Raw genomic sequence first — 15,977 nt, 5'->3', positions numbered from 1 at the left:
ACGCCCAGGTCCCTCTCCGCAGAGCTGCTCTCCAGCAGGTCCACCCCAAGCCTGTACTGGTGCATGAGGTTGTTCCTCCCCAGGTGCAGGACCCTGCATTTGCCTTTGTTGAACCTCATCAGGTTCCTCTCTGCCCAACTTTCCAGCCTATCCAGGTCACGCTGAATGGCAGCACATCCTTCTGGTGTATCTACCACACCTCCCAGTTTGGTGTCATCAGCAAACTTGCTGAGGGTACATTCTAACTCTTCATCCAGGTTGTTGATGAAGAAGTTAAACAAGACTGGGCCCAGTACTGACCCCTGGGGGACACCACTTGTTACCAGCCTCCAACTAGACTCAGCGCCGCTGATGACAACCCTCTGAGTTCTGCCATTCAGCCAGTTCTCTATCCACTTCACCGACCACTCATCCAGCCCACACTTCCTCAGCTTCACTAGGAGGATATAATGGCAGACTGTGTCAAAAGCCTTGCTGAAGTCGAGGTAGACAACATCCACGGCTCTCCCTTCGTCTACCCAGCCAGTCATGTCATCGTAGAAAGCTATCAGATTGGTCAGGCATGATTTCCCCTTGGTGAATCCATGCTGACTACTCCTGATAACCTTCTTTTCTTCCGCTTGCTTCATGATGGCCTCCAGGATAAGCTGCTCCATCACCTTTCCCAGGATGGAGGTGAGGCTGACCGGCCTGTAGTTCCCTGGGTCCTCCTTCTTGCCCTTTTTGAAGATTGGAGTGACATTGGCCTTTCTCCAGTCCTCGGGCACCTCTCCTGTCCTCCAGGACCTCTCAAAGATGATGGAGAATGGCTCAGCAATGACATCCACCACCTCCCTCAGCACTCGTGGGTGCATTCCATCGGGGCCCATGGATTTGTGGACATCCAGATCGCTTAAGCGATCCCTCACACAGTCCTCCTCGACCAAGGGAAAGTCGTCCTCTTTGTAGGCTTCTTCTCTTACCTCTGGGGCCTGGGATTCCTGAGGGCCAGCCTTAGCACTGAAGACTGAAGCAAAGAAGGCTTACACCCTTGTATTCTGTTTAGATACTCCTATCCATACAGATAGCCAGGTTGAACAATGGAATTTACATGATATTCTGAGCTAAATAAATTTGTGTTATCGTATTCATGCATAGGATTCTTTAAAGGAAGCTTGAGTTGATTATATTATTAAACATGTGATGAGCTCAAATAATATCAAACTTAAATACCAGTGTCCTACAAGACTGAAGAGTGGCAATAGCAAGCCCATGTTGTAATATGTCCAATGGCATTGCTTCCAATATGTCCAGTTGCAGGCCTTGTGGTATTCAGTGCTATATCTATAATAATCTTAGAGTTCTGCTAAATTACCTTTTTTAACTCTTGTACATATCTTTTCCAGTTCTAACAAGGTTAATCCCGACAGCAATTTAGTCAACCTCCATATCAACATTAGTGCTGTGGCTCAAGTACAGATCAGAGGGTAAGTATTCCACTGTTTCAATTCAGAATGATAACTGTTCTTTGTACTGAATCTTTCCACATATAATAATCCCATGTAGTGAATCTTATGAGATATTATAATGCCAAACACCTTATCCACCAAAAACACCTGAGAGTTCTGAGGGAGTCTCACTCTTGCAAGCCTTACAGGATGGAGCTACTAAGGACTTACCAGGTCATGTAGGGCAGGACTGCAGTAAACATGGACTCCAGCAGACTTACTGAGTGTCTGTGCAAATGCAGCACAGTGTAGAATCCCACACTGTAGTAACACCAGTCAAAGCCAACATTTTACTTGGGCATTGAAATTGTGTATGGATGTTACTAGTACAAAATGCCTGTTCATATGCTTCTGCAATGACTTAGGCACTTAATTCTGAATACCAAAGCAGAGTCAGCAGTGCTGCTTTTGTGACTGGCATGATGAAACACATTATGGCAAAGTATATACTAATAGAGAGCAGAGTGAGGCCTTTGGAGAAAGTATGAATAAGGAATGAGCTATGACAAGAGATCAGCAAGCTGCTACTGTAGCATTCATACATTTCTGTCTGAAGCAGGTGCCTGTCCACTGACACAAGGGATATCAAAACAAGCACAGGATATGATCACAGATTATTATTTTGCTCTCTTTTTTCACACATAGCTTGGTTTCAGAAACTATAAAATGCAATTAAGTGACAAGAATATTTTTCATCACATTTTGTAGATACTTTCCAGGTTAAGAAGACTAACCCTAAGGCTAGAGTTAGGTGGAAAAAGGACTGGCACTCAAAGACTGTGTGAATATATGTTAATGCTTATGTTTCTGGAAAGGAGCAATTGAAAGACATACCTAACAAGACCAGAAAATGGTGTATTATTTCATTTTCTGTAGTTAGTGGTGATCTAGGGAAATTTGCTGGATAGGAAGAGAGGTGAAAGATGCAAAATGAGGAGGAAGGTAACACAAAAAGAGAAATAGAGGCTGAGGAAATAAGAAATAAAGGGGTTAGTTGGTGGGCTGCAGATGTGTGAGAAAATGTCGGGAGGCAGCAACTACCAGATGTTGCCATGGGTGGACACCCTGGTTAAGGGCTGGCTGAAGCTTCAATGCATCAGTGAAATGGTTACATACATTTCAGTGAAGTTGCTTGTCAGCTGCACAGAAAAATCTTACAAACTTTTTGTACTCTGCAAACTTTTCAGAAACTTTTTGCCTCCATCATGTTAATTCTGTGCCATAGTGTGTTCTTTTTAATAAAAAGTTCTGTAATAGGTAAACAGACACTGAAAAAGCACCAGAACATCCCCAGTTCTTACAAAGAGCATGCCCACAAGTGGAAAAAAAGTGGCTTGAATAACTGCCTGCAGTACTAAGAAACAGATCATTAAATACAGAGGAATTACTTAAGTGAATGACTTCCAGTTCCTTTCCTAAGTCTTTTAGTTTTCTTATTAGCTATAGCATGCATGTACAAAGGAAAATTCCCAAATGCTTTGTTGACAGATTTTGCTAATTACTCAGAAATGCTGAAGCATACAGCTCCAAGGGAACTATTTGCTCACAATTTCCTAGATAAAAATAAAAGAGAGACTGTGTCCACATTTGGACTGGAAAATGTCTTGTGTTGGTTTCCCTACTGCTCTGCACGGAGTTGCATGAAGTAGAACTGGAATCATTGTACATTTTACTGAGGAAAAGTAAGTAGTTATCAAATTGTATCTATGCATACATACATATATACTTGCACCGTAGACCCACGCAAATACTGCCTCTGAGAGAAAGGAAGAAATCTTCTTCAATATCCTATTCAAAAGAAATTCAAGATAACTACTTGGATATCGTTTATTCAATGAGCAGCTGCTCTGATAACTGGGACTTTATTATTCTGCTTACCTTTTTTCTTGTATACAAATGTAAGAGTTCTGTAGTTTTAATTGTTTCCTGCTGAAGAGCACGAAAGGAATGAGGGATTCAGGAAGGAGGTAATTTGGACAGGTAGGATTTGCAGCTGGCAGAATCCTTATTGTATATCCCACAGAAGTATTTTCTGTAGAACAGAATTCCTTTATCTTATTTTTCAGTGCTCGTTTGACTGATCATTATCACCTAAAAGTCTAGCAAAAATCCTTATCTAATAAATCATTCAAATGTTTAAAATATTCTAAGTTAAATGCAGAATAAAATAGTTAAAAGAGAATTTCTGTTTAATTTGACCTGATTTTCTTTCATGTCAAAAGCAGAAGTCCTCAAAATAAATGTAAAATCTGTTGAGATAAATGTTCTTATATACTTTATAATCATTTTAATGAAATGTCTACATTTACACTTCACATTTTGTAATTCTGTGAATTAGAAAAACACTGCACGGGGGATGTGGTAGAAAACACTGGTTTTTGAAACCTCATGTCTGCTTCTTTTTGTCTATGTATGCTTTCTGGTTTGCAAATTTTTGGAGTAGCTTAAGGGTCTCTGTGCCCTGGCTTTTGCAACAACATAGGAAAGTTCCTGTTCACCAACAACAATTAATAATTGAAATTCTTATTGGAAGCAAGGCCATTTATGAAATACAACGAGGTTGTCTAAGTACCTCATCTAAAATTACTTTTTAATGAATATGTTTCATTTCCTTTCTTATTTGGTTTGGCTTGTAAATTTATCCTCTGGCGTACTTGTTAGTACTAACTGCTGGCCTTTTGAAGTCTGGGGAAGTGTTTAGAGTTAGCAGGATACTCCAGGACACCGTAAATTCCATGAAGAGTTGTATTTTAGCTGGATGGTGTTAAGTTGTTCTTCTCCAGGATCTCTTGCTGCTTTGAGAAGCTGTATTCTGTAGGAAAGACATTCTATCAGACATTTCATTCATTGTATATGACAAAAGAGCTGGAAGTAGGAACGGTTTGTTTTTTCCTAAAGTATTTTAAAATGTCAGTATTTGCAACAAAAAAACCCAGTCTTCTATTCTCTTCTTCATGGGGCAATCTGCAGTGGTGCTTTCTCCGTTTAGACTCAAAGAAAAGTCAATTAACATTGGTGGAGAGCAGTCCATTGTTTTAGTCAAATGTTATATTCTGAAAAAAACCTCATTAGCAGTCCTTTTTGAACAGTCTTCTGTCGGCAAACTTCCATCTTTGGCAGAACAAGCATTGAAACTTCGTGGCTTTTCTTTAAGCTAAAGATGCTGGAAATCAACAAAACTGGTAAGAGCTGAGCCTTGTAAAGAAAGGGTAATACCATTTTAGTATCAAGAGCTACTTCAGTACTAGCAGATGACAGATGTCTGTGCCAGAACTCACCTACCATGCTGAAAGAAATTCTTGGGATCTGATTTCCCAACTTCTCAACAGTTGAATAAGGTTAAAGTTGGCATCTGAATGGGACCCCTCCAAGGAACTTCCAGTTTCTACGGGAAGCAAAATGCTTGTGATTCAAATAGAAACATTAACAGAAGACTACGTGGTCCTTTCTTGAGGTCAGACAGAGAAGGAAAGGAAAAATAAAATACCAGACAAAGAAAGGCGTCAAATATGAAGTCACTATTTTATTTATGTTCTATTTACATGTTGCAAGTTGCAACAGTCTTTCAGGAAATGCCTTAGCTGCCACTTCATTTGTGAAACAAATGGAAGCCTGGAGCACTATTTAGTCCTGAATTCAGTTTCTTGCTGCACCGATTTGCACTGTAACTTTATGGAAGTAATTCGCCCTATCTGTACCTTGGTTTCCCACCTGTAAAATGAGATAGACTGCTTTGTAAGGTTTGTTACAGGAATAATAACAGAGGTTATAAGGATTTACAGTCAAAGCAGTTAAATAAATATCTAATAATGTATTGCAGAGAAGGAAGATGCATAGCATTAGACATCTACAGGCTTTAAATGGAAATGAGAAAATACATTTATTTATGTATCATTACTCTAGTTTTGTGGGTAATGTATTCAGATACCTCGTCAGTGAGAGTGATGTAAATGCCTGACAGACTGCAGTCCTCTCTGCAAATAGAGAAAGAATCACTCCCTTGTCTGGAAGGGATCATCCATCAATTGAAGTATGAAACTAAAAGCACACCCTCAGAAGTCTGTAAGGACTGGGTAGTACTTTTGGAAGCATTCTATTGTTCATCTCACCTAATTCTAGTGAATGTGCCCAAATAAAATGCCCTTCAGTGCTCAGGTTTCTATAGTGGTCTTTTAGAAAAGTAGTGCAGCTCATCACTGGTAACCGTTAACAGTTTTAACCTGTTTTATATATTACAGAGTGTCTCACCCCCCAACAATTATCTTGCCGCTTCACAACTGGGAACCCAAAGATGAACCTACAAAAGAAGAAGAGCTTGGTCCTTTAGTAGAACACATCTATGAGGTAAAAATTGTGTATGTTGCTGCAGGACCTCATGCTGCTCCGTTTGAAATTCTGATGAATGTGGTTTGTTGTCTTTACCTGCAACTAGACAACAACACAAATATAAATATTCTAACTTTAGCACATGACTCAAATTTAATCTGGGAATTCACAACCCCAGTATCTGTTCATGTTAGTGGAGGAGATATTAGTTTATGCTAAGAGTCAGTCTTTGACATTTGATAAGAATTAAAAACATTAGTGAAAAGCTCATTACAATCAATGCCAAATATTTTTAGTGATTTGACTGGTTTCTCATTAAAAGCTGTGAGTGTGGTTCACAGGAAAAAATAGGTTTCATTTAACATTTAGCTAACTGAAAAAAACCTGTAGACATACATGTAACTTGTTACCTCATCGCTCAGAAGATGTTCTGTTGAAAATAACTCCTAATGTTTAAAGTGTACAGATTTCTACCTTGTATTGTTGTTGGATTTTTTCTATTGATGATTCATCAATTAGAAAAGAAGAGTTCAGGTTAGAAACAAGTGCGTTGAATGAACTACATGGAATACAGACCATCTTTGGAATCTGATGGATGACTTTTATTCTAAGGGGTAAAAATATAAGCAACTGAGCTTAATCAGCAGTGTAAGATTACCATTTGCATGACTAATACTAAACTGTAGTGAATCAGACTGTACAATACAAAATATTATCTATGAATTCCTCATCTTAACACATTTCTCTGAACTGAAATATCTCTAACAAATCTTACTGTCTCAAGCATTTGGGCTGTTTATGGAACTATATATGTGACTTCAAATGTATTAAAATAGTCACAGTGATTATTTACAGTGATTAAAGAAACTGCTTTCATGGATTATTGATATCAGCAAAGCATAAAAAAGCCCAAACACTCACCCAAAAACCCTTTACTAAAGAAGATGTAAGACTGAAAGTGGGGTTTATTTGCTTCTAAATAAAGCTCATCAGTCACAAAAATTCTACACATTTTAAAAAAAAGGAGGTTCTCGCCTCTCTAGCAACTTTGAGTTCCGTGCTGTTCTGCTTCGCTAGCTCTCATGCCCAGTGTTAACACATACCCAAACTTCCTGTGGTCGTGATACTTTCAGATTGTAAACTGATGTAAGAAAACAATAGCCCAGATTTTTTAAATTTCTATTATTTCTATCTTTACTCATTTTCCCAGGAAAGAATAATGTCCTGGGATCTTACTTTAGGAAGATTAGTTCCTTTTTTTCTTTTGGGGAAATTTGAACTGAGAAGTGTTGAAAACAGAGTTCTTAACCACAAAAAATAGTTTAAGCTCTGCTATACCTTCTATTCCTGCACCCTGAAATGTGATTCTTTTGTGTCGTGAAGTTTCTTGAAGTTTCAGCTACTATTTTCAGGTATGTCCTGTTAAGGTTCATTGTATATGTTTGTATAGTGTATTTTACTAGTGTATTTTGGTTTCAGTTTTTTATACTTTTTTAGGTAACTTTAGCTCTTTCATATGTAGGAAAAAAACGGGAAGCTGGTAGATTTTTTGAATACAGATTCCGACAAAAGATGTTGTTCTCCTAGATTTGCCACTGGCTTTGTGACTAACATGGAGAAGTCCTTTTTCCCTATCTGACACAGATTCTCCATCAATAAAATGGCATTAATAATCTATACATCTTTCCCAAAGTACTTCCAGGCTGTGGAATTTGAAAATGTCTTAAGTGGTCGTTGCTGTGGGTTTTGTTGTTATTTACCACCTTGGAAAGTACTGATCATATTTGTTTGACAGCTGCACAATATAGGACCAAGTGCCATCAACAATACAGTTCTCCATGTCGGTTGGCCTGTGTCCAGTCGAGAAGAATTCCTTCTTTACATTCTTCATATTCAGACACATGGACCATTGCACTGTCAAACAAGCTCTCCTATTAACAAAATGCAAATAAAGGTAAGTCAGCCCCTTTTATTTCCATCTCTGTCACTTGATTTTTTTCTACTTCACGATGTGATGGAGCTTTTGGGGAATTTTACACAATTACCTTGAGATCATTCTCTGGGGTAAGAAGCAAGCTATAGATAGTCTATAATGTTTCTAATGTTACTGTTGTGTTGCATGGTATGTGTTTGGTTTCTGTACTCTGCTTATCAGAAGAAACTTGTATTTTGATTCAGTATACAAGATAATTTTTTAAATGGAAATTTGCAGGGTTTTCCTTGAGGATCATTTTTAACATGGCTTTTAATAGATGACACAAAATTTTTCATTTCTCATGGGGCCCTGAATATTCCTGTACAGAAGCAGTACATTCACTCAGAAAGTCATCTGTTCAATGCTAAGCAGATGAACTCCTGAACATGACATAAACGTTTGTTGTATCAAGGGATGCACATAGCTCTTCAGCTGAGTCTGATGCAGCCTAGTACTGGTTTGTTTATCAAAAGGTCTTACACCTGAACCTGTTAGCAGTGGGGAAAATCCTTTACAGCACAATAATGCAACATCGTTAAGTTGAAAGACATGAACTTCTCAGAGCTGTTCATTTAATAGACAGCAGCCATCCATCCAGTATTGTAGCACTAAGTATTTTTAAAGAGTGTAACACAATTTTATTTTTTATTCCAATACAAATGATTTACAGCTAATTTGTATGGTGATTTGTTTTTTTAGGATCATAGGCCAGTTCAGGTTGGAAGTGACCTCAGGAGTACTGTGATCCGACATCCTCCTCAAGCAGGGTCAGCTATGATATCACACTAGGTTGTTAAGGGCTTTATCCAGTCTGGTCTTTAAAACATGCAAGGACAAAGACTGCAAAACCTCTCTGGGCAAATTCTGCTGCTTCTTGATTGTTCTTACAGGCAAAAGGTTTTTCCCTGCATCCAGTCAAAACCTCTCTTGTTTCAACTTATGCCTGTTGCCTGTCACCGTCCCACCATGCACCTCTGCGAAAAGCCTGGCTCCATTTTTGTGATAACTTTCCCCCTCCAGTAGCTTCGGTCCCCCGCACAGCTTACTCATCTCTGGGCTGTACAAGCACTGGTCCTGCAGCCTCTTCCTGAAGGACAAGTGCTCCAGCCCTGAGCATCCCTGGGGTCCCTTCACTGAACTCATTCCAATATATTGATCTCTGTCTTCTGCTGAGGCTTCAAAAATGGGTGTTATATCTACATGTGGTCTAATGAGTGCTGAGCAGAGGGGAGGAATCACTTGCTCCTGTTCATACAGCCCAGGATGCTGCTGGCCCTCACTGCTGACAGGGCACACTGCTGGCTTGTGCAGCTTAAGCCAGTTCTTCTTCTGCAGAGCTGCTTCTTAGCCAGTCAGTCCTTAGCATGTTTTGTTGCCAGGGGCTGTTTCCTTGCACCGAGTACATGAGAAGATAAGTATTTTTAGTATCATATGCTATATTTTAGGTAATTATTATGTTCAACATAGTATGAGACACTACAATCTGCAAAATGGGAGTCATTTTAGAAGCCTATATACATTTTTACCTGTCTTAAAGTGTTAATGATTTTAATTTTTTGAAGAACATACTTTGAATATTCTATAAAGTAAAACTATCAACAGAAATTCTGCGTGGAATGTACTCCAGAAATGGAAGTTTTCATGTATTGCAACTTGATAAAAAGATTGATATAGTCTACAATTATTTTCTGGCTTAATCAGTATTAACTCATAAAAGTTACAACTTTGTCAGAAAGCTGACAAGTTTTTGTTTTTTCTAATTGGAAATGATTTTGTAATTATTTTAATCATGCCAGCAAAATGGAAAAAATTCTCCTGCCAATATTTTTGTTAGTGTTACTCCTAGGTGTTTTTTGCCATCCAGATTGCTTCCCCTTCCTTGGACACGGTTCTTCTTTCACAGCAGAGCTGGAGGTCTCAGAGGAGGTCCCGAAGGAAAAACTAACAAGGGGAAGCCTAGTAGCAGCCCCCTCAGTAAAGTGTCAATGTACCAGTGTCTAAAAGCCTGTTTTAAGATCTATGTTTGTGATGGCAGATTACCCCAAAAGAGCTTGATTTGGCTCTAAGTCAGATTTAGAAAAACACAGCTCGACATATTATCCCATCAAAAACAAGATATCCAATTTATGAAGTATAACTGATTCCAGACACTTCTGGAGTAAACAACACTTCTCGAGTTCAACCAGTAGCCTGTTAAACATCTTGTGGGGAGAGCTGCATTCCAAATGCTAAAAGTGCTATACGTCTTTTGGATTCCAGGAGAGATTTGAGTTCAGTACAGCGGATGAAAGTGGAGACATCTTTTTTAGTGAAGGAGATTGCTCATGACACAGGAGCTACGAGACAAGTCTTCAGCTTAAAAAGACAGAACTACAATATATACTTACAAGAATACAGAAAAACTGATGTATATCAAATACATTATGGCTAGATTTTTGTGTTTCACCCAGGAAGCCAGAGAGAGGTTCTGAGTCTACCCTTCTATATAGTTTCTCTAGAAGAAGAAAAAGGAAATAAGGGATAGGGAACTGAAGACAGAAAATGTTTCCGTTTTGTACCCAAAACACCGCAAGTTTGGAAACAAAGAATTTTTTCTATTAATCTTTTCCACCCTGTTTCCACCTATTTTTCAAAAGTGGTGAGGAGAAGAAGCTGAGCTGCTGCATTTCTATTTGCAAGCCTAGCATCTCTAAGCCACTGGTCAGATCAAGCTGCAAGTATGGGAAAAGGAGTCAGCATCTCCCCTCCCTAGCCACTGTGTTCTCTTCTAAGTTTCAGTTAAGAAGCTGAGATCGGAGCATTGCTGTCAGGAGAGCAGAGCTCCTGGGTAAAATAGTGCCACAGTTCTTAAGGACATTTACAGGCAATGTATTTTTTTATTATTTGTTTTTTAGTTTTTTCAATTTGCTTTTTCTTCTCCCACTTGATAATGACTACATCTGTTAAATAAACAAGACTAAATTCTTGTGAGGCTTGTGTGAAGTCTTCCTGTAATAAGGAACTAATGGTCTATTTGTCTTAGCAGCATATGGCTTTACATGCACAATCATTATTGCAAAAATTTAAACATCCTTTCTTTATTTCAGTTTTTCAAAGCACTGAACAGCATGAATACACAAATCAGCTTTCAAATATGTAATGCTTATCTGCTGCTTCAGATGGGAAGAAGATACAGAGACAGCTTCCTTCAGGTTTTGTATAAACATTGGGATGCCTGGCTCGAATTTCCAAATAAGGCTAAGGACATCACATGCCTGGCTCCTCTTGGATTTCAGAACCTAGCTCTGTTAGGCTGCTTGGGCATTTCCCCTTTGAAATTATTTAGTTTTTCAGTTTCAGTTAAAGCAGTATATTCGTCCCCATTGCTGAATTTCTTGTGTCGTGGAAAGGTTTCCTTTGTGCTTTGTTGCTTCTTCCACAAAGACAAATCGAACCTGTGCACACATAGGAGGACTCTTATTTAGAGACTTTTCCTTTTCTGTAGTTTATCTTTCACTGAAGGCAGTGAGGGATGTAAAAAGAAAATAAAGTCATGAATCTGGCAAAAGGTGTAAAGAAGAGCAGAAGGACTAACCCAAGATGTGGAACAGATTACCTTGCAGAAGAACTCAGCACACTAGGATGCTTCAATCTAGAAAGGAGGTGACTATGCACAGATGTGATCTACAAGATCAGAAGTGGCGGGAAGAGTGTGGGTGGGGGTTGACTGCTCTGTGCCTGTTCCTGGACAGGAATGGAGTGTGTTCACTGCACAGAAATCGGAGCATCCAATGAAACCTGTAGAGCCAGATTCAAAACAAGCAAAGGGAAGTGGTGGTTCATGCAACAGGTATTAGGTGTCTGGAACCTGTTGCCAAGGGAAGTAGTCAGGGTTAGAAGTTTACATGGTTTTAAGAGGAAACTGGACAATTTTGCACAAGAGAAGTCCAGTGAAGATTAATAAATGAACAAAATCTTCATGCAGATCAGGAAGACCCTGAGCTCAAAACATTTGGAAGCTGAAAGTTATTAGGTGAGAGCATTGTGTGTGCATGCCCTGTTCTTCTTGCTCTTGCTTCCACATGTGCTTAAAGGCAGTGTTGAGATGGACCTTTGGCCTGAGCTGGTGTTCATGATGAGTTGGTTTTTTTTCCCAGATTGATGGCAAAAAGTAGTTTTATGGAGCCAGTGCGTATAAATACCAGAGTTATACGCAACAGTTTCCAACTACAGTAGACAGTACAGGGTGACACACATGACACATTCTCAATAGTTGAGCGCTGGCTGTGGTACCATGAATGAGGCGTCTGTCGGGGAAGCAGTGAAATAGCAGCTAAAATCCTCCATATTGCTAAGGTACATCCACTAACATGAGTGGCAGGAGCTAACCTCTTCCAGAGGCAGTGTCTCCTCATGCTGCAGAGCTGTTATTACTCTGTGTAAGTCCTGATCTGGAGACAAAATAATACCATTCAACGCATTGCTCTTGAATGCTGCCTGACACCTCTTGTATAACAGCTTTTACACAAAGTCCTCTTCCAGAACATTTCTGATGGAGTTACACATTGCAGCAGAGGGTATTGCCTGGCTAGAGAAAGAGGAACGCTAAACCAGGTTTTGAAATGAGAAGTGAAAAACTGGAGAGGTCTGGAAATCTGCTCAAGGTGACAAGGCTCGGGAGAAGAAAGCAGTACAGTTTTCCCTGGTGGGGAAGCCGAGACAGTCCATTGTAGTTAAAGGGAGGGAGTGAGAATCCATTTAATATAAGGGATGGTGTGCTAAATATGTGGCATGTAAAATAGCTACAGAAACAGAGTTGTACAATTCCATGCTACTGTCTCAAGAAGGATAAAACAATTTCTTTAACCTGAACATCCAGGCCACTGGAGAAATTCTGCTTCAAAATTGTTTCTTTTAATCACAGAGGGCTCTTTTCCAACCTTTGCTGTAATAATTCACTACTGAAGATGCTAACACTACAGGATCTATGAAAAAAATAAGTAAAAGTCATCTAGTATTCAAATGGATCTACATAAGTATCAGTTGTGATCATATATTGAATGCTTCTTCAAAGGCATGTTATTATGTTGTGGTTCTTTTAATCTGTCATTTTTAAAGAAGCCTATATATGCTGGTGAAAGAATCCTGGAAAGAGAATTCCCACATGTTATCCCATTGAGAGGGAGAGATTTACTAGCTATTCAACTGTTCCTTATTGCAAAAAGACAATGTTAACCTAATTAAGCAACAAAAAAAAAAAATTCTTATTTTTGCATAAGGAGTTTTCATCAGTTAATAAATTATAGTTTCTTTCACTTTGCAGGATGCTTTTGACTGAAGATCTCAGACAATGTCAAAATAGTTCCTTCTTTAGCCTCATAATTTTCATCAGATGAATGGTACAAATTTTCCTAGTACCACGCAGCATTAGTGTGTGGAAGGTTTGGTGTTTATACCTATTCTCTTCCCTTTAGTGCTACAACATTTCTTACAATTACAAACATTTTCTTTAGGAATTTGTTTAAGATATTTTGTGTTCAGGGGTTAAAGGAATTAATAAGATGGATCTGATGTAGCTCTTTCTAATCAGAGGCCCGTAAAGAAATGTCTTGTCTATGTTTAGCTGAGTTAACGTTGAGATGTTATTACAAATTTTCACATATATTTTATTGCGATTTTACATTATTGGATTGTCATAAATTAGAATTTATCCTTCCCTCCATAGCAATTGGGTTCCAGGCATTCTCTGAGGCTTCTGGAAAGAAGCCGTAAGTGCTCTGTGTAGAAATTAGAGACAAGAATAAAAACACGTTTTAATCAGAGAACAAAAATCTGTGAAGATAAAGCTGAAAAGAATGCTTTTTAATATGAGATTAAAAATGATAAACCTGTTGCATTATACAAAGTTGAGTTGTTACCAAAAGAAATCTGTAACAAATAATGATCAAAAGTTGTGTTGCTAGAATTCAGATTGTCTTTTTTTTTCTTTTACTTTCTAAACCTGGACAAATCATTGTATTTCAATAGGTAGATTCCGATCTGAACTAATGACCAGATTTCAGTGCAGCAACTTTGAATTTATCCTGTTATAGAGGTCAGAATCTGGCCCCAAGAGTCGAACAATTTAAGTACAGCAATGAAACTGACACCACTAAAAAGTGGAAAAAAATGTTGTCTACTGTAATTCCTATAGCTGGGCAATATCTTGCTGTGTTATTACTAATCATGCTCCTAGCTGAAGACAGTATATTCTCATGGTTGTGCTGTTAAATTGAAAAAAGAGTGTTAATCCAAAATTCAAGACCTCCAAGAAGGGAGCAAATCTGTTAGAATCATTGTATGAAAATGTCTCTGCCATTCACATTTTTTCTCTTTGCAGTTTGCTGTTCCACAAGACACTCCCGAACTTGCTGCTTTTTTATATAATTCCACAATTTCTCATTACATCAGGAGAAGGGATGTCACAGTGGCAGAACCTCACAGGAAAAACTCTGCAAAAATATTGGTGAGCTATCCAGAAGATATAAACTGGGACTACGCATGCAATATATCAAGGTGGCTGTTGGGTTGACTGCAATTTATTTACAGATATGGTTCTAAGTGATTTTTAACATTTTAGTTTAAGGTATCATTTATTATGTATCACCATGCCAGTGATACAGATTAGCGATTTTATTTGACAGATTTTTACATTAAAAATCATGCATGCCAAATTCCTGGCTGTCTTACTCCTGGCTGTTTGCAGGTCATGCAGTGGCACACTTATCACAGCAAATTTCTTCACAGATATAAAGAATGGGCCCCTCTGCCACAAGCTAAATTTCAGATTCTGACTTTTGAAATGTAGTTCTCTTCTTATTAACTTGACTCCTAGCATGCTGGCTCTTTTGTAAGGAGTAGCTCACACTTAAAATTAGCATTTTCTTATAAAGTAACGGTTCTGACATACAAATAGCTTGGAGTGTATTTATTCCTGCAGTAAATACTTATCTTCCCACGGAAAGGTAAGACACTTCCCCTTTACAGTAGCACAGACAAGCCAAATGGGACAGGTCCCTGCATTGTTAACATTCCAGACAGTGCTGGAGCAAGAGCAAAGATCTCTCTCCTAGGAAAATAGTTCTGATTAGTCAGTCTGGTACCTGAGTATTTGGACTTGGCTGTATTTTCAGAAGGTTGAGTTTTTTCCATTCCTGCATTTGGTGTCCCATCCTTAGCATACTTCAGCACTGTAGGTATCAGCTCCCCCTTGCCTAGAGGCAGTGTTCAGACTCCCTGACCTTGGGAGGTCATGAAATTCATGCAGTAAGTGCTATCCATTTATTTTTACGAACCTTGGGCAGAGTTTCTTTCATGCTGTCTAGTCTCTTGTTAAGCTGTTTAATGCAAGCTCATGTTTGCATTCCTTGACATCACTAGAATTTGGTAGGAAGAAAGAACATTGCAGACCTAAGTATTTTGGAGTAATAGAATAATTATACTGCTTCTGAAAGTTAATTTGGCAATTTTTGCAACAGGAAGAAGGTGGCATCTGAAAGTAATGAATACCATAATGTTATTAAGAACAAAATCACAGATGAACCCATTTTAAACAATAATCACTGTTGATTCCTATGTAATTCTTCCATCAAGCTAATACCCTGGGAAGAATCTGATTCCACTGGAGCTGAAGGAAGAATGCCTGGGCTTTCAAACACATAACAGTCAATACTGCAGAACATTTAATCCATTCTTCAGTAATACCTTAATTATCAGTTATCTTGTTCTGTGATTAGTCTCATATGCTGCCAACATAGAAATTACTGCAGCAACTGAAAGTGGTCAGCCAAGTTCTTAAGTATGTACTGTGTCTGCATCTTAAAATACGAAGCAGAGATTTTTCAGCTGCTTGATGTAGACAGATGGTATTTAGCTGAGTTCTTAGTAATATAAAATTGGCACTGTGATGAGATGTCTTCTCGTACAATATACTTTTGATAAGCACAGATTAGCATAGGATTGGGTACAGTCTTTACCACTAGAAATATAGCAGGACTTTTTCAGGATGGGCATAGAAAAGCAACATGTCATTTGTTTAGTTAGAAAGGTGTCCTAATTTTGTGTGCCTTCAGCATTGCATACTACAGATCCAGAAAAATTAATCTTTTTTTTTGACACGTTTGAAGTAGACATGGAAAGTGAATGTTGCTCTTGAAAATGACTGATTAGCC

The 15,977-nt window shown here is 38.5% G+C and overlaps 1 protein-coding gene across 2 annotated transcripts in view; it reads left to right on the top strand.

The window, feature by feature from the left end:
- Positions 1 to 15,977, top strand: part of ITGA8 (integrin subunit alpha 8) — a 120,151-nt gene that overhangs the window by 73,190 nt on the left and 30,984 nt on the right. For both annotated transcript variants that reach the window (XM_075419430.1, XM_075419429.1), the window contains exons 23-26: positions 1,386 to 1,466; positions 5,726 to 5,831; positions 7,609 to 7,767; positions 14,147 to 14,272. In XM_075419430.1, the coding sequence (XP_075275545.1) occupies positions 1,386 to 1,466; positions 5,726 to 5,831; positions 7,609 to 7,767; positions 14,147 to 14,272 (472 nt within the window). The remainder of the gene's footprint in view (positions 1 to 1,385; positions 1,467 to 5,725; positions 5,832 to 7,608; positions 7,768 to 14,146; positions 14,273 to 15,977) is intronic.

This window comes from Opisthocomus hoazin, chromosome 4 (assembly GCF_030867145.1).
Source record: "Opisthocomus hoazin isolate bOpiHoa1 chromosome 4, bOpiHoa1.hap1, whole genome shotgun sequence".
Lineage (NCBI taxonomy): Eukaryota > Metazoa > Chordata > Aves > Opisthocomiformes > Opisthocomidae > Opisthocomus > Opisthocomus hoazin.
The sequence above is the reverse complement of the archived record's forward strand: the minus strand, read 5'-3'. Positions and strand labels throughout refer to the sequence as shown.